The following is a 22,716-nucleotide window of genomic DNA, read 5'->3' as shown; positions in this document are numbered from 1 at the left end:
TTTAAATTTTCACAGGTTTGTTATTTTATGCATACGTTGGGATACACCAAATGGGAAGTCTGGTCTTTGACAATTACCAAAGGTGTCCATGGCTTTAACGGTTGTAGTTAATTAGCATGCTGACTTCATGATGTGGCTATGCTATAAATACGCTGAGAACCATTTGCTTGTCCTTCGCGTGTAGTGGGTTTCACTGGATGGTTGTTTGTTCAAATCGTAAAGTACACTTTCCGTTAGACACGAACCTTTAGCATGCAGCCAGTCGTATCGGCTATTAATGTATGTTTACCTGCACTCAACACGATTCTTGACTGAAAAACAGGGCACCAATGTGGAATTATTCAATGTATAAAGGTGACTTAAATTTGAAGTTTTTGTAGTACTGTTTGGGGTTCATTTGCATATCCGAAGAGACATAAAATCATTTTTTTAAATAACACTGAGGTAAAATTTCATTATCCTCCAACTGTTACACTCATTAAACCTTGTTTAGAGAGGTCAAATTTTGTTTACTCAAAGAAATTTGTTTGGGGTTAAAAATTGTTATTGCGAACATTTTACGTCCTTCCTTTTTATGTTGTATGCTATTGGATTGGAAGGAACCATTCACATCACAATTAATTCCTATCTCATCACAAACCAATGTCAAATTAAAATATACAAGGATGCCATAATTCTCATTTTCTAGTCTTTTTATATACATGGCATTAACAACGGAACTGAATGAAACTGAAGACATACGCTATATTTAGTGCAGCCAAAAGCAAATTGCTTCTAATTTCGGAATTGCCTCCACTTTCTCAAAGAGCATTATCTCCAGCCTTCAGACATCATACAAAGCCAAATATTTTTTAGAAAGGCCAGCCTTGTTTATGTATTTAACCGTATCCGGCTCTAAAACAATGGACGTCCAAAACCATCACAAGTTTCTTCTTAAATTTACGTGTTAAACGGCATGCAATTAAAAATTGGCTGCCTCGTAGAAGGCCCTTCACGAAATGCTCACAGCAATCTCTGTAGTTAGACCCACCGATATGATCATCTAAAACCAGCCAATAATGGAAATATTAAAGCAGGAAATGTTGCCCAACAACAATCTGTTGAGCGAAATTGAGCAGGAAACCAGTGGTATTTTATGTGAAAACGTATTTCTTCTTAATAGTAACCTTATTCTGGGACCAATTACATATTAAAGCTGTTAAGCAGAAAATACCGTTTGACGAATTTCTTTGCTAAGCAGAAATTGAGTCTGGCACCAGTCACAACAATGTAAACTTAATGTAATTTTGACTGGTAACCTGTTTATATTTAGCAATAATTTTCTGTGCTTAGCAAGTTTGTGTGCTTACAGGCTGCATGAAATTAGGGCCTGGTAAGTGGCCTACAACTACTTTTTCGAAGCTACTATTTGTGCTTAACCAGCTCGATGACATTGGGCCCTGATAATGACGAGCCACATGAAACCTTATGGCAATCATGAACGTCTATGTTATGCCCACTCCTTAATCATGGCGTACATTACAAGGGGAAAATAACCTTCTTCCATGTATAGCCACACAGAAGGTTGAGCTGACAATCTCACATTGAAATGTCACCATACAAAAGATTTGCCATCGTCAACTCAGCTTAAACAATAGAGAACACTCCACTTGCGTCGGAGACACTTAAGCACTCAAGAATCTTCATCCTCAACGTTGACACTTTGTCCTTGGATTCTCCACTCATATCGTGTCTCTTTACGCCGATGGTCTTACAAAAAGAATCTTGCCTTTAAGATCTCACAATAAGAAGTATACATAATGTGATTAGATAGCAGCCTAACCTATTTAAATCTCTAGTCTTTCATCTCAAGTCAGACCAAGGATTCAAAAAATGATCAAATTAAGTTATCAGGCCATCATCTTTTTGTTGTGTTTTGTTGTTGCCATAGGAAACAGGTTTCTTGACTACTTATTGTGTTCAATCAAGAACGAAGTGGTACAGACCTTTATCATGGTGCAGCCATCTTGAATTTCTCCCATTGATATCAATGTAACCAAACCGAGGCTTGAAGAAAAAATAGTCTGGTTCTTATTTGCAAAATTATTATTAGTAATCATTATTGTTATTTGATATGATGAGCATGACCAAGATGGAGGCAGCATGACAAAGGTCTATTGATAAGGGAGTACAAACTCCTGTTTAAGAGACTGATTCCTAATCGAGAAACCGAATGGAACAAACAAGTAGAAACAGCTAACGAACTTGTCATGTATGCATCACATCACATAAAAGCGCCTCCAGCGTTTGTGTTATTAAATTTCCGAGACCGTCTATAAGATAACAAAATAAACAGGTGCGACGTGTGAAGTCTAAGACAATTAACTACCCCCCCCCCCCTAACTTAGTGTATTCAATAAAGCTTCATAGTCTTCACTACAAATTACTCTACCGAAAACAATCAAGCTATGGTGTCCACAGCAACTGTACCCAAAATATACAATATCGTATTTTATTAACCAAATTTTAATCCATATCTTTGTAAGGCACACGTGCTATTCAAATGTTTTTACATACAGTTATTGTTTAATATTTTTATCGGTCGGTCGCCTCTGCCTGCTGCCAGTGCCCACTTCTATAGAGCTGCTATTGCTTTATTAAATTTCTGCTGAGCAAGCTTTAGTAGGGAACCAGTCACAAATGGTACATTCTGGCTGGTAAGCTTTGCTGGGAAAGCACTAGCCTTGGTGGCCTTCCATTTTCGTATTATCAGTATATACAGCACAGAGAAATAGTCTTAGAAAGGTCTAGCTACGAAAGCACAAGCTCTGCTGATTTTTCTGTTTGAAGCATGCAGCATTAAATTGGGCCATGGTCGCCATGATGAGAACCACTGATTCGAATTTGAATTGTTTAAAATGCTTATGTGCGGATACACGGCATGATTAGTCACTTCAAGATTGCGGATACCGAACCCAGGGAGGCGGGAACCAGTCGAACGTTAATAACGACTGTATTAAATATTCACAATGCATGAAGTTGATGAGCCTTAAAGCGGCCGTAAATGCAGGTTTTAAGACCCCTTGAGAATCATAAAAATACTATCCAAATAGCTTTTCAATCACAAAACTGCAACTTGTTCACAACTCAGTCCTCTGATGAACCACCCGGCAACTTGCCATTGACACAGACCACCAAATAGTCAACTCATAATCAACATGTTAAAACAGACTCACAATAACTCCACTTTTTTGTAATCAAATTTTAATGTTTTGGCACTGAATGTCATGAAATGTATTACTTAAAAAAATGTTAATTTTGATGTTATCCTTACACCGATGTTAGCACTTTGATAAAAAGGTCGTTCTGTAGCAAATGTCATGGGTTCGAATCCCACCCGAGTAATTTGCCTGTGATTTTTTTTTCACAGAACTCGGAAGGGTATATTCTTTATCCCCGATGCAAATTTTACATTTATTACTGATATGCATAATTCAGTGTTGAATTATTTACGTCAAGTTTGAAGGACAGTCCGTTATTATGATTACCACCATTGCAGTGAGATTGACTAATTAAGGGCTCCATAGCAACAAGGACTAGCAAAGGCGACAGCAATAACAATGGCATTATCATATTGTCCACCAAATAATAACTTGCAAATATTACCAGATCGATAAACTACTGGTTACGACACACAGCATTTGACTTGAGTAGCTATGCTTTGCTTGTGGCGTACTCGGTTAATTACAACAGAGGAATTTACCAGTGAAGTCACGTAGCATGTTATAACATTGTCCTCTTGTTTTAGTTCGAGATAAATAAGAATGGTCAGTCTGTGACTACCCTTTTCAAATCAGCGTCAAACAAAAACAAATTATACATTTATTTTGGGAACCGTTCGATTGTTTTACTCCTTTTTTGGGGGGGGGGGGCATAAAAACAGATATCTTGTTACATAACCTCATTACTTCGAAATGAAATGTTTCTCGATATTACTCCCTATCGAAAGCTGATGTATGCTTCTAACCAAAAGTTTATACTGCCATAAAGTTTAAAAGGGTTACCAATCCCTTGGATGGTTTGACTAAACGTCGTCTGATTATAAAGTTTTCTGTTTTTAAAGATATTTTTCCTTAAATTGTTAAAGATACTTTTCTAAAATTAATTTACAGTTCGAAATGGTCGTGTGTTGCTTATCCATAGAGGATCATTAATATATATTATTATGCTTGAATCTTAATAAGCCAACTCTGGACTAACTGATTCTGATCTATCAAAGACACTTGACAATTGGTAATTGTCAAAGACCAGTCTTCTCACTTGGTGGATCTCAACATATGCACAAAATAACAAACTTGTGAAAATTTGAGCTCAATTGAATGTCGAAGTTGCGAGATAATAATGAAAGAAAAAACACCCTTGTCGCACGGAGTTGTGTGCTTTCAGATGCTTGATTTCAAGACCTCAAATTCTAAACTTGAGGTATCGAAATCAAATTCGTGAAAAATTACTTCTTTCTCGAAAACTACTCCACTTCAGAAGGGGCCGTTTCTCACAATGTGTTGTACTACCAACCTCTCCCCATTACTCGTTACCAAGTAAGGTTTTATGCTAATAATTATTTTGAGTTATTACCAATAGTGTCCACTGCCTTAAATAGACAAAACACTTTTAAAATATTCCTTCCTTCATCGTTTTGTTTGTATTCTGAAATTTGCAGTATTCCCTTATGGATAATTATCCTCTAATAGTTATAACTTATCAATCAAAATGTCAATGTTAATAATTTAGTATTACCACACCCAACGACTCAAGCGCCATAACAAAAAGATGCATAACAATCAGTCATTGTGGTTTCCGTAAACTCTGTTTAAAATGCTAATTTGCTAAACAATATGGCAGATAATACAACAAAGCATTCATTTTTCTTTTAATTTACCATTGAATTGTTACCCATTATCCAGCAACCACGCATTTTACGTAATTAGCATATTAGCTTGTGTTCTTTGTACTATTGTTCCTGTACTTTGGTGGTTTTTAGTTTTTTGGTCGCCTCCCTAGTAAATATATCTACAATGTATTATGTTTCGTTATCTTTTTATAGTTCTTTTCTAATTTACAAAATTAGTATGTGTTTTTTATAGTAAGATGCATACTGGAAAACAATGTTCTCGTTTTTAATGCGATAAATTTATAATAAAAACATGAATAAAATGGCCACCAGGGTGTAACAAATATGGTATACCGTCTTACATAAACGCAACCATCTGGATGATAAAACGTTATGTCTAGAATGGGTACAATTAATTACATACATTTGGAACATCATATTTTTATTTGAAAGAACATCTCTTTGACTTATCCAACATGGCGTCCACAAAAACGCAAATTTTACAGCATTTCTCTCCGTTTTACAGCATTTCTAGTTATTTGAAATGATTGCATGTACCCGTTTTGAACGTTTTTTCTTCAACACATTTTGATATAAATCAGCGGTCAAAAAACTTTCTTCCCGGTTCGAGGTAGGACGGCCATGTCTTTACCTTACATGGTTTTCTCTTGTATTGTGCTCGCCTTTTTATTTTTGTACATTTATATAATTATATTTATTCATTTATGAATACCTTTTGGCTACATGGAAGTTGTTATTCCTGATGAAAAGTATTGTATTGTATATTATTATTGTATTCTTCTCAGTTTGGATCCTCGCACGTTGTGTAAGTGTACGTGTGAATTGAGACGAGAAATATTAATAACAAAAATATGATTTTATAATTTGTTTGTTGTCACAATGAACAGACTTCAAGTCCGACGTTGTGTTATTGTATCATCTTATATATGTTATTGTTAGTCTTATTTGTCTCCTTCTGCCATCCAGCAAACAACTCTCAACCGATCACAATGTTATCTTTTACACAACAGCTACTATTTTCTAACTTCTTGTTGAATTAAGCGTCTAGCATCACACATCAGTAAGTTTTAAGTCTTCCTGCCCTAATCTTTATTCAACACCCAAGTGTAATCCAAACACTTTTAGTCATTTGTGTGTGGGTTTTATTTCTCTCAAGATATTAATGCTCAGGTATAAAAATAGGAAGTCTTAAAGATTGCTTCTGCGAAAGGGTGGTGTTCTAACAGCATCTGACATTAAACGCTGACCGGTGTGATTTGATCGCGAGTACGGATGGGTGATGAAGAAGAGAAAGACGGCGGGGAAAATCTATACCATCACCTGCGTCCATTGAGCTGGTAAAATGGTCGAAAGCGATTGCGTTTGGTCTTCAACTCGCAACATCTGCAGGTTGTTTTGAGTAATATCTGACATGTTTTAACGTTTAAATAATAATCAACTGTTTGGATTTTGAGGGAACAACATAATATTTCAATGTAATGGAATGATTTCGAGGGAATTAAATAATAAGATAATATTATTTTGAGGGAACTTGACCCAATGGAAGAATATGGTTATCTTGTGTAGGACAATAGTTACTTGAACTGATGTCTACCGCGTCCTTCGCTGTACAATCAAATTGAAAAATGTCCACCATGCAGAAGAATGCATCGAATCTAATAAAAGTTCGTACATCAATGACAATCTTGAATTTACTTTACTGGCCAGCAAAATATGATAAATACAACCCACTATTGTCAGGTTGCACTTTGAGTTAATGCATCCACATTGTGTGTAGTTTCATTATTGCACGAATTTTTTTTACATCGCCTTGGTTCGCATCCGTATACGCTGAGTGGCTAATGCATTACATTATTTCGTATGATTTTGCCTGGCAACGTGAACCATTGTTACAAAATCATATTGGTAATTTTTTTTGTACATGCAATAGTGTAATAATATTAGGTTTCCTGAAGCAAGGGATTATGTCAAGAGAAGACCATGAATGGCTAGACTCGTTGACAGTACATTATGATGTGATGTGTTACCAACAAAATTAATATTTTAGTTATATATAGCGAATACTGCACAGGGGTTCAATATGAAAATGTAGGGGTAGATCTAACATGGTTGTACCCACAAGTGCACTATTATTTGTAGTAGATTCTTAATATTTTTCACACCCAAATCCATCTTTGTCTGGTCTCTTACATGAATGTTAGCTTATTTCTTTTTCTGCACACCAAAGTCCATCTTTGTCTAGTCTTAACTGTCGGCCTTAAATTTGTATTTGTGTCTGTGGTGTGTAATGTTGTGTGATATTGTGCTCGTGGTTGTTGTTTAAAAGTAAAGGTATGAAACCATTTCTTATCTGCTTCATCTTTCTCCTCATGTTGGTTCCATTTTCATCTGCTCTGTTACTAAGTTTTTGTAATCAAATTTATTCTTTAATTTATTAAATGTAATCATGGACATATCTGTATCATTACCCTGTGTCAGTTTGAAATATATGATGTTGTTGTTGGATGAAAAGCTTCAAAAATCACTCAGGGTATAACTCTTCTTGACATCTCGCAAATATATTTGTTTATGGCATGGCAACGTAGAATTCTTGAAGAACAGCTATGCTCTGGTCAACTAAATTTGTAACATTTCAAATACTTTACCCTTAAGTGACATACTATAGGCTATAGCATGTCACACAGAGGTACTATATACAAATGTAAGGTAGTTCTTCTCGTTATTATGCCTATTAGATATATTTTTATGGTTTGGTGACGTAGGATTCTGGAAGAACAGTTATGCTTTGGTGAACTATTTGTAAAATTCCAATGAGTTAGAAAATATGTTTACAACGATACGTAATATGACATTTCGAATGTAACTGTACAGCGTGTTCAAAAGCTTGATTTGTGAGGTGGTTTTGATGTTCCAACGAGTTATGCAAGATATTTATAACGAAACGTAATATGAATTTGAATTTTAAAATGTTTAAAATAACTACCTCATCTTTAAATATGGCGACTAATTGCAAGTGATTTATCATCGTTTGTCGAAATTCCTATAACTTGAATGTGAATCTGAATATAGTCGGCTAAGCATCCTAAAGGGAACATTGCACCAACCACCCCGATCATCTCAAACATTATCAGCAAAAACTTCATTGTCTTCGTCACTCAATTCAAGATTATAACCACCATCAGAACTATGACAACTATCACCGCTACTGTCATCGTCGGTGTCACAGTCACAGTCGTCGTTGTGACTTCATCATTGTCAATGTCAAAACGTCACCGTATAAGCTGAAGCAACAGCAATATCAAAGTCATCTTAAATTGGCAATCGTCATCATGTTATCGCTGTTACCATGGCATCGTGATCATCATTTGTCAGTCAATTGTTATCCCAAATTGTCTTTAAATAATACATCACTGTGTTTTATCCTGATCCTCATCATTATTTACAGCATCTTATGATCAAGCTAGTAATGCATGACTAGCTACCACCCTTTGAGATCGGCCAATTTAGCAACTACCCCTTCTCGATTGAAACACTAATTTATTATGACAGAGACTTGGATTTTGATCAATGTTTTTTTCCATCGTATTCATTAACCAGGAGTAGATTCTAGTGGTTTTAAAATTCCTGCTAACAATCCTGATCTGCTGAGTTATGACCGAGTTGTTGGGAAATCTACAGGCGGGATCAAAGCACCACTTGTTTGTTTGTTGACAAACGATGTTGTCATGCGTCACATGAAGATGCCGTCACGCGTATCATGACATTTAAAACCAAATTAAGTCACCACAAATAGACACAAATCATGTTATAATCTCTCTCATTAATGTGACTGTCTATAAATACTTACGTTGGACGCTACATCTTTTGATGATACTTTCGAGGAATGTGTTTTGAGGGGCCACCAGGCCCCGTCTTGAAGGCATGGTCCCGTCCTGTGTTGGCTGTCTCCACTCACAACGTTATATCCTTGTAGTTAGATCAGGGACCAGGGTAGCCATTTCCACAAAAACTGCCAATGTATACAATCCATGATTTCTTTAAGATAAACACATCATCATGTTGAAAGCTTTTCCCGTTGTGTTTTTGTTTTTTTCTCGAAGCGATGCGACGCTGCAGCTTATGCGGGGACAATACTTGACAAAATGAGGCGACGACGAGAACCCGCAGTACGCTGGGCAACGCTAGCTGACAGCGTGTCAATTATTAATGTTAATATCACATGGTTAGAAGCAGCGACGGCAAGACGCATGCGTTCTGCTTCAACTGCTCCGAGCGGTTTACGAGCAACCAGCAAATTGCCCACGGCCGAATATACAGCTCTGTAACCATGGCAACCGAATTCACGCTATAATGTCAGGACAAGAGCGAGACTGAGCCCCGCCTCGATGTGTTTCCTGTCATGGTGGAAGCAGTCATCGTTTACCGGACCGCTCGAGGGAGGAGCGGGGAGACTGATCTCTCTGAAACAAAAATGGAGCATGTTCGGGAGGTCTCAAACCACTTCAGTAGAATACAATACCTAAACACGCTGGAGTCAATTTGCTGCTGGATGTGTGTGCGTACCCGCACGGGTCTAATTGCTAATGTTTATTATGCATGAGGTATCCTTCCATGCTCTATGCTTAGGATCCTATACACTAGCCACGTGTCTGTGACGTCACAAGGTGACACAGGTTGTCGAGATATACAATTAGAAAAATGTTATTTTTACTGAAATTTGTTACTGATATTGTCCCTGTTTGTATTGATAAAGTGGACGCTGTAGGGTATTGTAACTTTCAAAAGTGTACATTAAAAAAGGGTGGAAGTAACTTTGTTAATTACTCCAAAATTAACGACCATTAAAACTTACTTGGTAAAGAGCACTTGGAGCATTGATATTATAAATAAATACAAAGTTATCACTTAGAAAGAATCCCCTTGAAGGAAGAGGGTGCTTTGACCTCCAGGTTATTTTTGAATTCTGAGAATGGCTTCCCCCCTCAGACATGAAGCTTTTCTCAGCGACTGAAACGACAACATTCTTTCAACAAGGGTGTTTTTCTTCCACCGATTTCTTGCAACTTCAATGACCAATATTGAGCCCAAATTTCCACAGGTTTTTATTTTCTGCATATTATGTTGGGATACACCGAGTAAAGGTACTGTTTTTTTTTTTACAATTATCAACAGATACTCTGCCCTTAGTTGTTATTGAATAAGACCTTCCGCAATACCTCAAAATAAACCCGAAGCAGTAAAAAAAAAAATAATAATAACAAAACCGAAGGTCATTAAGTCTTCTCAGTAGAGACCCATACAATAATGATATGAACATTTTTAATGAGTCCTTGTTGTCGATCGTTGCTTAGCAACTTTAATCATTACTGGCTGGTCGTCCATTTTGTATCGTTCCGCACCAGGTCATTTGTTAATCTTTGACTGTCAACAGAAGAAAATGTGTTTTTTGCCAAGATCAAAAATTAACAACATAGACCCGTACAAATATTACCCCATGCCCGCCTACTGTCAATTAAATAGTAATTTAATTTGCCAATAGATTACGGACATTCCTGCTAGCATTAGAAACAATCTCACAATGAACAGTCTTCCATTTGTTGCCAAATTAATGTTTTACGTTTTTGACTTTATGACAACCAATATGAAAACTAAACGAACTGCCTTTCTCTTCGAGTCCGAGTTTCCATTTTGCTTTTCGAAAGCACTACATAAAATGGTCTATAATTTGATACATGTTTACAGTCGCCATGTGGACTTTTGAGATCAATATATGTCGGTCAATAATGACAATGTCACCGTATGCCTACATGAATCTAAAACGTTTTTAACATGCAAACAGTTGAAATGCCACTGCCCATCACTTCGAATTTAGGCAGGCCGAGAAACGCCACCAACGGCCAATGGTTGATGCTCTACGAACGGAGAATGCAATGTTCAAACCGAGTAGGTGTTCCAGTAAACTGGTCCCCTGTCTTTATTCAAATACAGGCGTTGCCTTGATAAGTAAACATGTACATATGAGCGTAGGATTTAACTGTGAATCTCCATGACCATGAAGGCCATGTGAAATGAATGGGAGGTCAAAGGTGATTATGGACATGAGCTAACGGCAGATCTCTGGCCTATTTCATGAACCTCGAAGTATGACGTCAGATGTCCTGGCTAGTTTTTCAGCCGAACTGTGGCTACAGAAATATCTTTTAAAAAAATGTGCAATTGTTTTACTGCGGTTGATGTTGTATAATCAATGATACCTTTCAACACATTGGGAAGACGGCTCTCATTGGGTGCTTGGTATAGTGATTTTCAGGCTTAAGGGTTTATTATCCAAGCTATAGAATGTGTACTTTGCCCGTCTGCTTGCTGTAGGCCCTGGGTCTTACTGCAAGGACGATGACCCGTCAAGCGACGCGCCGTGCCGGGTAGAGTTTGCCCCAACCCGGACCATTAATTCAACCCATGGCTACTCCCCTTTACACATCTTTGACAGTCTTGTCACGTCGTCATGGTAACTTACTGAGGTACGGACTTGAAATGGCGTTTATCTTCTTCAGAAATGTCCTGGTCAACGTAAGATGGATTTCTTCAACTCTTGACTGAAGTAGATGAGTGGTCCTTCATGATCTCTACAAAATACTCGACTCGGGAAAAAGGATCCTTTAGAAAAGACACTGCGTACACAAAATGTCGATGGCATGAAAGTAAATAAGATGTTTTGGGGAATAACAATCTTGAAACTGCTGTCACTGGAAATCGCCTTTAATTAACATGTAAAATAGTAAAACATTCCCTACAAATGGCCATCCATCCCATCACACGTTTTCTTGTAGCAATAAACTTTTGATAAAATGGCAATTTAATGGAATGAGTTTAGCGAAATAATAAAAATAGTGTTGTTGTTGTTGTTGTTGTTGTTGTTGTTGTTTTGTTTTTGTTTTTGTTTTTTTACAGTCGATCTGATTAATCGAAATTCTGTACACTTTAGGTGAACGTATATATATTAGATCTTTGTATCGGTATGTTTTGCATTGGCTTCATTTTAACAGCTTGAATCAAAACAGTGAGATACATATAAGGATGTGACTGTTTTTACTTCCAGAGGTTAGTGGACACATCGAAGTTTTCTAAGAAAATGACAAATGAATTACAATTAAATACATGTGAAGCATTTACAAGTGAATATCACCTTCAAATAAGGGAATCAATGTGGTGAAGAGGTTTTCAACGAGGCCTGGTTCTTGATAAATTTACCGAGACGAAGTGATGTGGCACAACTGTTTCAGCCGTTGCTCTCGACCAATAGGAATGAAGAAAAAGTCTTATAAGAACACGCGCAAGCTCGCGTGTCACGCCCATGTTTCAACACTTTTTACCGGTCATAAACAAAGGTTTATATACACACCCACGTGACGCGCTCTCCACCAATAGGAATAGCGAAACTGTCCGAGGTATTTATGAATTATTTTTTACTATTGGTTGTATAATTATCTGCTTTTAATATTGCTTTGTGTACTATATTATGTTAAATCTATATTAATTTTATTGTGTACCCCAGATGTGGGGCAACAGATCTACGGATCATAGTATGTATTTGCTTTTGTTGTCCCTTGCCCAACACCGTTGGTTTCAACTCGACGTTTCGATCAGTATGCTTGAATTCGAGAACCCAAGCTGAGATCTTGAATTCAATTCAAATATTTAATTGAGAAATTACTTTTTCCTCAAACTACGTTACTTCAGAGGGAGCCGTTTCTCAGTGTATACTATACCAACAGCTCTCCATTGCTCGTTACCAAGTAGGTTTTTTAGGCAAACAATTAGTTGAGTAATTACCAGTTGTGTCCAGTACATTTAATGTTGTTCTCCCTATACAGGCCTAATTGTCTTAAAATGTATAAGACTACATTGTGTACTCCAAATCTAGTACTCGAAACTATGACAGGGAGCGTAACTCCCTACTGCCTAAATGTTGTTTTCGCTAAGCCAATTTAGTGGACAGATTTCTTCGACAAAATATTTTCATAATTTATTGTTTCTGTGTGGTTTAATGATGAAGTTAGATTGACATTTAATCAACCACCTTCATGCCTCAATATAAGGCATTCTCATTATCCAAACTTAGTTTGAGTCAGGAAATATTTTTGAGGCATTCTGAGAAGAAAAAAAACCTTACGATGATGTCGACTGCTAATTCACAGAGAGGGAGGGCCACGTTTTTGAAATGTCGTTATAGGAATGTATTGACGTGGAGTTTCCATAGCAACATTCCTCACTACAAGGTCCATTATTGAGGATTATAATACGAAATGAGGGAAAAACATGCATGGAATGAAACGAAGTAATTTGGGGCCTGAATTAGAAGCCATTATGAAAAAGGAAAAAGGTGGCATGATTAGTTTGAAAACCTTGGGATGGGAAACTAGAAGGGTATTTACTTTTGATTAAGAGTTCGTATTCTCATTCCAATGATGGATACTAAACGTGTAATTACGGCTGGATGAGCAAATTATTGGAATGTTTACATCTTAGGAGGACAGAGCAGAATTATAAAAAAAACTCAGTAGTCACGAATTATTTGTGGGAAAACGGATCAAGTATTATTAGAGATTAGTCATAATTATGTTGTTCTTTCAAGCAATGATCGAAAAAGCACTGTGAGTCCTAGGAAGAAAACTTTATTCAGGCGTACTTAACAATTATCACAGAAGTATACACATTATATATTATTAAGCCTTCGAGAAAGACTCTGCTAGGGTCGAAACGTCAGGCCATTAACTATTTTTTGCATTTATACCATCGGTCCATTTGGTTGGCAAGTTGTTTGCAACAGCTAATTCTATTTTCTCACATTATATAAAAGATATAAATACACAACCACACACAGATTTTTTTTTTAAACAATAACAATGTACAATAAGAAAAATTAAAAAAAACTTACAAGGCAAAGTAAAAACGGACCACAAAATAATCAAAGAAAACACACGAGGAAGAACGATGGGATACCTATAAGAAAAAGATGCAAAATGGAATCAAAGAACATCAACAAAATAATGAGTGAGCCACTCCGACTCGGGGTCGTCTGGCTGTTTTCATCCCGACTTTAGAATTAGTTTGGACTTTTTTCTCAAGGATTTTAATTGGTCCGATTTTGATAATCAGTGAGCTTTGAGATTTACATCTAACAAACGTGAAACCATGCGAACACAATCACCAAAGGAGTGTGCTAATTCGACTTGCGGGTCTTCTAATTTGTTTACTCTCTACTCTAGAATTAGTTCAAGATTATTTTTCTAGGATTCGGATTGGTATGAGTTTGATAATCGGTGAGCTTTGCGATTCAAATGTTGGGGTTAAAATTTTAAAATCTATTAATGTTGTGCGTCAAGGCGGTTTGCGTAGTCTTAACTAAAGCCTTTCTCCAAGGTAAACGGAAGGAAAGCATAAGAGTATTATAAACGTGCAACGGCAATAGTGCTGGCACCGACGCGTATAGCGTTCATAATCGAAGAACAGTCATGACTGAAGAGGTCTCTGACCCTTGGTGATGTCTTGTAAATGTACAGGTACGGGATGACTGTAAGCCCTTTTCGAAACCTCGGCTTCAGCTTTGGATTCGGCTGCAGGCTCCGTCCTCTCGTCTGAAGCCCTGAGCACGTACGAAAAAGCACGCGCAAATTGTCAAAACAACCGCGGGCAAAAGCGCCTGAGCCGAATACAAAACCAAAGCCGTGATTTCGAAAAGGACCATAGTAATCACGTACCTGTTTTGAGTACGACTTAAAACTTTGCATGGTGGGAGTGTGTTGGAGTTCTTGGTAAAAAATGACTCTCTGTTGAATAGTGTTTAGTTGTCAACCACCACCGGTTCCTTTCAGAAGCTAAGGACATGTTTATACCTGGTGTTTAAACGCAAACCTCAACTTATTACAATTTGTAATAAAAAGTGAATAAATTCAATAAAATTTGAACATGATACTTTGTTCATCCATAGTTTTGCCAGTTTGGGATGTTGCCCTTCTCATGAAGATGAAATCTGTCCTTACTGTTCTTGTCCATACAATTCCCGCATATGATCTTGAGTCATCCCTCCATCTTCTTCTTTTTCTGCCTCTACTCATCCTTGGTTGCCAACCCATTAGTAATGTTGTCTATTTTCCATGTAGTGTTTCCATTCCACCTCCATTTTAGCCTGTTTTGTTTTCCTTTATGGTGTCTGTATCCCCTTTATTCCTTTTCTATTTCTGTACATGTTACCCTTTCCCTGCTTTAATAATATATGTCTTTCCATTTCTCTTTATGCTGTTCAAAGTTCGTTTTCCATCTTGCTGTTTTGTTGTTGTCCATTGTTCAAAGTTTGGTTGTGATCTGGGCCCAATTTCATAGAGCTGCTAAGCACCAACAAATTTGCTTAGCATGAAATTTCTTCCTTCATAAAAACAGGATTATCGACTAAATTTCCATTTGTCGTATAATGCTTGTTACTGGTATTCAGCTGTTGTTTGCTTATCCTGAAAATCACGTGAAAATTTGGCTGGTTATCCTGTTTTTATCACTAGAAGAAATTTCATGCTTAGCGAATTTTTGTGCTTAGCAGCTCTATGAAATTGGGCCCTGTTCTATTGCTTTATTGCTGTTGTCATGTCCATGTCGAATACCTGTGTCTCTCTGTACACCATCCATGAGCAACTCCAGTCCTGATTCTTTAGTGGTTCAACAATATTTCTTAAATAATATTTCATCAGCAATGTTGCTGGAACAAATTTAAACCCTCCCACATAGTACCCTGATGGACACTAGCCTGGTGGGATTCTGACCTGTAGTAACCTCTAGTGTCCCACTGAACTGGGAATGAACAAATGTAATTAAGTAAATTATTTCATGCGGAACTGTGTATTGATTATGATCAGGGTTTCTCATTATACCTCCATAAACAAGACAAAGGGACGCCATTTTGTTCTCTGCATCAATGAATTAAAACATTATAAATTAAAGACTGGGTTCTGAGTAACTCATTGATCTGAAGTTGAATTGATTGGCTGTTGATGATGAAGGTGTGGTCCTACATAGTTCACGACTGACAGGGAAACCATTTGTGAGTTCATCTCGGCCATGAGTTCAACCTCGGGAATGACCAATGATCTAATATCGATGTACACGGGAGACATTCACTGTAAACCTATATGGAGTGTTCAAATGTCCAATAGACAAAATGAACAATGATATTCGCTGTACAAACCTGTGAATAATCAATGTCCAATACCTAAACAGCAACATTCGTTGTACAAACCTACTTGAATGTCCAATTTGTCCAATATCGAGAAAGAAACAATGCTTATTCGTGGTATAAACCTATGCATGTCCAATGTCCATATCAAACTAACTTACTGTCATCCTAATGCATAATAATTGTTGACAGATCAGCAATAGCTGCGGATAAACTCACTTGAATATCAAGGATGGCAGCTTCAGTGGCTGTCCACTGTAAAGTGCAAACCCAATATTGATCCACTGAGTAATTGCCTTAATGGTAGAACCATTAGGAAAAAAGGGCATAAAGCCCCTACAACCGCCATTAGGTTATGGGGTTGGTGTTTGTTAGGTGAATTACACCAGAGAATCTACTGTTGAGCCAACGCACATAATCACTTTTCACCTCGCATCATTTCACATGGTTTTCATGGTTATGGAGATTCACAGTTAAACCCGACGTATATTTGTATACATATAAAGCCAATACCTGTCCTTATCCGAACATGGTCCGGCTGTCCAGTTCCGAATTAAAAGCATCCCTAATTGATGTTAGTAAGGTAGTGGACTAGTTAATGACAAGTTAAATGGTCCCGTGACTAATCACTTAAAAAAATTCACTCTGAGCCAGAGTTTGCCATAAAAAGCGCCGGATTTCAGCATTGCTTTTGGACGGGTATTTCAAGTTCATATTCTCCAGATTCCGTTTTTGTTTTATGTGAAAGTTTACTCAAAGTGAGAAAGGAAAAGATCGGCAGACTACATAGCCTCAAATTAGTATCGAATTGGAATTGGAATTGATTCGGGACTTGGTGAGAAATTTGCCTTGAACACCACCAACTCCCCCCCCCCAAAAAAAAAAAAAAAAAAAAAATTTAAAAAGTAAGACAGCTGTAATTAAAGTCTAACTAAGTTTCACAGATGCTATGTCAAATTCCTTTTACAGTTCACTCAATAAGAAATAACAATTCACAATCATGTTTAATACTATCTGATAGCTCATTTTAATTATTTTCAACTCACAACAAGCAGGTACAAAATGCATTCTGGAATAACAAAAAATCAATTCAAACAGGCTATTGTCTTTTTGATATAAAAATTTCAAAATTTTTTAGTTTCCTTTACTTGTCTTATTAATTGTATCTTTGTCATACCAAAGTTTTAATATGCTATCCATTTATACATGCATCACATTGTTCTCCCATCAAACACATTGATTTTGAATATTTTGTGCTGGTAGTCATAAAAATTAATGAAAGTAATTGGTGATATTGAATATTGGCATGTTAACGACTCCCTGTAGTTTGTGTATGTACCTTTTGCCTTTGGCAATGCTATAATTTATAACCAATTTAAATTAACTTGCTTGAGCAGAGCATCAATTAATGAACACATTGCTCATCTTCAATAATTAATTCGAGTGTTGATTTAATAAGTAGTTAAATTTTGATGAAACTTTTTGTTGCTATAAATTATAAACATTTTATATTTTTTTTATTTCCTTGGAGTATCTTGAAAAATTCCAACTCGTCTCTAGCCACCTAGCATGTGGGATAGTCTTGTGATTAAAACAACTGGTTCAAATATCATCTGATCTGAGTAGTAGCCTGTGGATTGTTTTCCTTTGAAAGCACTGAAGATATTGTGCTACACACTTCACTGGTAAAACCAAACAATAATCTTGGAATATATTCTCAACTCAGAAATTTCAGTAATGTTTGGTCATACATGTACTTTGATCTTTAGGAGGTGGATAATACAGAAAAGCAGTCCTCTCAATTCAGTCAAAAATACTACTATCAGAGTTTACATAAATGCAGAGTTTTCTCTCCTTTCAGGGACTATAATGTTTTATAATCAATACCAGCAATAGAAGTAATCTAAAGGCATACTTAAAAAATAACTGTCTTAAGATGAATTCCTGTCTTCAGAATTTGAATGAGCGCAGACTTTGCATGCTTTGTTAATGAAAGGGCAAGGGCACCAATGCATCTCTACATCGGTAAAGGGCACCACCCTATGAGGGCATTGTAAATTTCTACTGGAGCATTTCAAGATCACCTTGGTTGCCCCTGTGAAGTATCAGGCCTGTCGGAACATTATTAATTGACTTTCAAATTGCAATCACCTCATATGAAGGACTGAATGTACACAAAATCTCTAGAGAGAACACAAGCTGTTTTGTTTATGTTTGCAACCTGCGTTGGTGAATGTTCAACACATAGGGTGATTAATGTGCCAATAGAAAAATATAAGTTTAACCTTCAAGCAATGGCGCTTTGAGAACAGTACTTCATAAATGTCAAACAATAGGTCTTCAGGCTGACACTTTGATGTATGGTTGATCACTTACTATGTTGGATCAAGGCATGGATTCACAGTCCAAGATAGAATACGATACAGCTGAACACGGTTGGTTAAACATCAATTGCTTGTAAGACATCCTCCTCGACGAGCTAATGTGCCAAACACATTCACTTAATTACATCTCCACGCTCCAAGTTTACACTATGTGTTCACAAATTGGGAGAACAACACGGTGATGAGTGCACATCTCAAGCCAGGTACAAAATTGCAGATGATGAATTATTTCCGAGTGTGATGCGGAAATCAAACATTGACACTTCATATAATGGCTGGAGGAAGTCAGGGAATAGTGTCTGTCTTGTAGATTATGTCATTGGCAATAAGCGGCTAGCTGTTCCTCCATCACGTCCAAATCTTTTGTTATTTTGGCTAATTTCACTTCGTCCATCTCAAAACGTACAACATCAGGTTCCTATAAACAACAATAACAAGTGTTTTGTATTATTGGTTGTGGTTAATACAATAAGGTTCCTTTTACAGACCTTAGGAAAATTAACAATGTGGCTCTACTTCTTTGTGCACGTTTAGAAAAGATAAGACACTGGGGTCCAGTGGTTAAGACATCCGCTTTAGAATGCGGGGGGTCGTGGGTTCGAATCCCATCAAGATGCAACTATTCTTTGATATTCTTAAATGCTCTACTTCTTTTTGTTAATTTCCCTCTCGGATAGAGTCGCCAATAGAGGGTGCTTTCAACAACGAACTGCTGTCCCTGAGAGCCGACATTTTTTGGCGATAGCGAACTCCCATGGTAGCAGTGTCTTGCTATTCATTCTACTGCCAAATAGATTTCAGTCTTCGGGAGACTATTAGTTCTGAAAAGAACTGTCCTGCTAACATGTTTTTAATTGCTACCTTGGGAGAGGCAGGAAAATCGGCCGGGACTACTATTTTTTGTTAATAGATTAACTTCATTGCCCAGAGTGAGGTCTTTGGTTGGCCTCAATGTTTCAACCAACCTGAATTATTTCCGAGTGTGATGCGGTAATCAAACATTGACACTTCACATTATATCTTATCTCCACCATGCAAAGTTTCAAATCCTACTCAACCCGCTCCAGTCATAGTCATGAGACTGAGGCAGGCCTGTATTTTTTTTTCTAGAAGGGCACTTGCAAATTTCAAGTGGAGCATCTCAAAGGTAACCAGGGGGCATGGAGGCAATCGCCTCTCTTGCCTCCAAGAAGAATCGGGCCTGCTGAGGAGTGTTGGCGAACCAAAGTCTCTGAACAGGGCTTCTCCATAATAATATACCATTGAGGTTTCAATGCTAGATACACATGTATAAAGCTGAATGTATTCTTTTTTGATCGAGAGTTAAACTTACCTGATCTGAGTTCTGTTCAGCGATTTGTAATTCTACGATGGCGGTAGGGGTATTTATCTGCTCAATATGTTTAGCTTGACTCTTAATATCTATCCTCCAACTCATGCCCTTCAGTTTGTTTCCCCATGTGCACTGAAAGTAATCAAAAATGTTGTATCTTAACTAAAAATACTGCAAACATTGTTAATAGCCCAACATATCAAAGCAGAACCTTTCTGAAAGCAGACAAATCTCTCTTTTTTTAGCCTTTAAGAAAGAGACTGCTAGGTTAGTAAGTGAGGCTGTTCATATTTTTGTATTACCAGAGGTCATTTTGTTTTGTAAGCAGATTATTCCTTATTCTCAAAAACAATAAAAACACCATTTTAAAATAGCGAAGTTTCTTTAATATCGAAGTGCACATCTTGGCAGCACATCTTTTAGCAGCTAGATATTCTCGATCAAGGCCTTAAAACATTATTCCTGTTCATCAGTCAGGCATACAACCTCAAGCTGCTTATATATTCAAGACACTGGACACTATTAGTAATTGTCAAAGACCAGTCTTCTCACTTGGTGTATCTTATGCATAAAATAACAAACTTGTGATAATTTGAGCCCGATTGGTTGTCAGAGTTGCGAGATAACTATGAAAGAAAAAAAACACCCTTGTCGCACCAAGTTGTGTGCTTTCAGATGCTTGATTTCGAGACCTCACATTCTAAATCCGAGGTCTCAAAATCAAACTCGTGAAAAATTACTTCTTTCTCAAAAACTACATCACTTCAGAGGGAGCTGTTTCTCACAATGTTTTATAATATCAACCTCTCCCCATTACTCGTTACCAAGTACTTTGAGTAATTACCAGTAGTGTCCACTGCCTTTAAATTAGCGCAACAGGGTTAATCCAACACAGTACTGTCTTAATAGCCCTCTCAGGTTCCCATTTATACACATGGGTTTAGAGTAGAACTTTATGGTTAAGTGTCTTGGTCAAGGACACAAGTGCCATGACTAGGATCAGACTAGGCCATCAGAACTTGAGTGCTATGCACTCGAGCACTCTGCCACGCTATATACTAAACTTGGGAAAGCTGAAAAACTTGTTCTTGAAACACTTTTAAAAACCACTTTGAAATTACCTTGGCAACAATACTGTTGTGAATTTTAGTTCTATTGCTCCTCCAGAATTTGCTGAAAGCAGTTGCTTGTGCCGAGTTGATTCCACCTTTCTTCTTGGTCTGTGATGTAAGGAATGCTTCAAGTTGATTCACATCCATATTGGCTGAGACTATATTCTGCAAAGAAAGACACATACACGTTTTTACAAGTTGATTTAAAAAGGTTTGCTCCTCGGCAATTGTCATTACTGTTAAATACAAAATCTAGAATTTGTTTTGTTATTTGGTCACTGAAATGAAACCAGTTCACAATCAATATTACTTGAAGTTATCGAACAGTACACTACTTCGAGATAGGTTACGACCTAGTCCAGTGAACTTCAAGTTATTGGACCCAACAACACTCAACCATTCAATGATCTACTGCCAAGTTTTCACTCCTTTTTTTCGATTAAAAAAATAAAAGCAAAAGTTAACACATTTTGCTCAAATAAGATACTAATATTCTAACAAAACCTGGAGTCACTAAAAAACTAAGTAAACCCAACAATAAATTTAGTAAAATCTACACAGTACACTACTGCATGCACAACAGAACAGGGAATTTGACTCTTTTTATTTAGTTTTTACTAGGCTAAAACTAAAAGTAAAAAAAAATGGCATAGAAACAAGATTTATTGCTGGTGATGTCAGAAAAGTTTCTGTGTCACGCCACCACTTTTTCATTCGATATGAGATAATATAGTATATAATTTACCTCAATAATCAATGAAATATCCCTTTTACTTATTTATTATCTTAAAGACAGTGGGCACTAATGGTAATTGTCAAAGGCTAGCCTTCACAGTTGGTGTATCTCAACATATGCATAAAATAACAAACCTGTGAAAATTTGAGCTCAATCGGTCATCGAAGTTGCGAGATAATAATGAATGAGAAATTACCCTTCTCACACGAAGTTGTGTGCGTTTAGACGGTTGATTTCGAGACCTCAAGTTCTAAATCTGAGGTCTCGAAATCAAATTCGTGGAAAATTACTTCTTTCTCGAAAACTAAGGCACTTTAGGGGGAGCCGTTTCTCACAATGTTTTATACAATCAACCTCTCCCCATTACTTGTTACCAAGAAAGGTTTTGTGCTAATAATTATTGAGTAATTACCAATAGTGTCCACTGCCTTTAAAGAGTACTAATTATCCTAATAAGACAAACAAAATTGTGAAAAAGTGGTGTCAGGATATTCCATGGAAAGTACAGAAGTTATCCGGTGATGACAGCCGGTACGTACATTGTCATTTCAATTCATTGGAATTGGATGGATTGGGTTAAGATCATCCAGATCATGTTCCAAGGACCAAGGTTTGTTGTCAATCATTCGATTTTTAAATTTTTCAATCACAATATTATGACTGTCATGTCGTGATTAAAATAACGTAAATGAATATAACTTGTAATGCAATGGCATTGGTTTTTGTACAGAAAATAAATATAACGCATAGTGCAATGGCATTGGTTTTTGTACGGTTAATTTTTACAACATTTTTAACCTTCAACAAACTCTTGATTTTAGCAAGCAATGCCAAGAAATCATCTTCACTTGCATCGGCCATCAACTCCTCCTTTAGAAACTCATCACTTAATTCCTCCTGGCCGAGGTATTCACGTTTTGCAAGTCCGTTTAGCAAACCCAAAACAGTGCGAGCCTCCTCCTCCTCGGTCGCCATCTTGAATATGTCAAAGGTTAAACGTTTAACGCCGGTTTAACCAGTGGCTTGACATGTGGGT

At 37.0% G+C, this 22,716-nt stretch overlaps 2 protein-coding genes across 3 annotated transcripts in view; both read right to left on the bottom strand.

The window, feature by feature from the left end:
• The window catches only part of LOC139941754 (voltage-gated delayed rectifier potassium channel KCNH1-like), a 64,242-nt gene extending 55,234 nt beyond the window's left edge, over positions 1 to 9,008 (bottom strand). For both annotated transcript variants that reach the window (XM_071938372.1, XM_071938375.1), the window contains exon 1: positions 8,739 to 9,008. In XM_071938372.1, coding sequence (XP_071794473.1) covers positions 8,739 to 8,814 — 76 coding nt within the window. In that variant the 5' untranslated portion in view covers positions 8,815 to 9,008. The remainder of the gene's footprint in view (positions 1 to 8,738) is intronic.
• An 8,110-nt stretch (positions 9,009 to 17,118) lies between these two features.
• On the bottom strand, positions 17,119 to 22,655 carry LOC139939315 (COMM domain-containing protein 1-like). The gene is made up of 4 exons (XM_071935096.1): positions 22,479 to 22,655; positions 20,954 to 21,109; positions 19,833 to 19,964; positions 17,119 to 18,917 (listed from the first exon to the last, which is right to left on the bottom strand). The coding sequence occupies exons 1-4, from the start codon at positions 22,653 to 22,655 to the stop codon at positions 18,816 to 18,818; spliced, it is 567 nt and encodes a 188-aa protein (XP_071791197.1). The 3' UTR covers positions 17,119 to 18,815.
• Between the last annotated feature and the right edge of the window lie 61 nt (positions 22,656 to 22,716).

This window comes from Asterias amurensis, chromosome 1, assembly GCF_032118995.1.
Source record: "Asterias amurensis chromosome 1, ASM3211899v1".
Classification (NCBI taxonomy): Eukaryota; Metazoa; Echinodermata; class Asteroidea; order Forcipulatida; family Asteriidae; genus Asterias; species Asterias amurensis.
The sequence above is the reverse complement of the archived record's forward strand: the minus strand, read 5'-3'. Positions and strand labels throughout refer to the sequence as shown.

Coding starts and splice junctions, on each gene's coding strand:
- LOC139939315 (XM_071935096.1), bottom strand. CDS start 22,655: ATGGCGACCGAGGAGGAGGAGGCTCGCACTGTTTTGGGTTTGCTAAAC. Junction 21,110..22,478: donor AAATCAAGAGTTTGTTGAAG/GTTAAAAATGTT, acceptor CTTTCTTTGCAG/AATATAGTCTCAGCCAATAT. Junction 19,965..20,953: donor ACAACAGTATTGTTGCCAAG/GTAATTTCAAAG, acceptor GATTACTTTCAG/TGCACATGGGGAAACAAACT.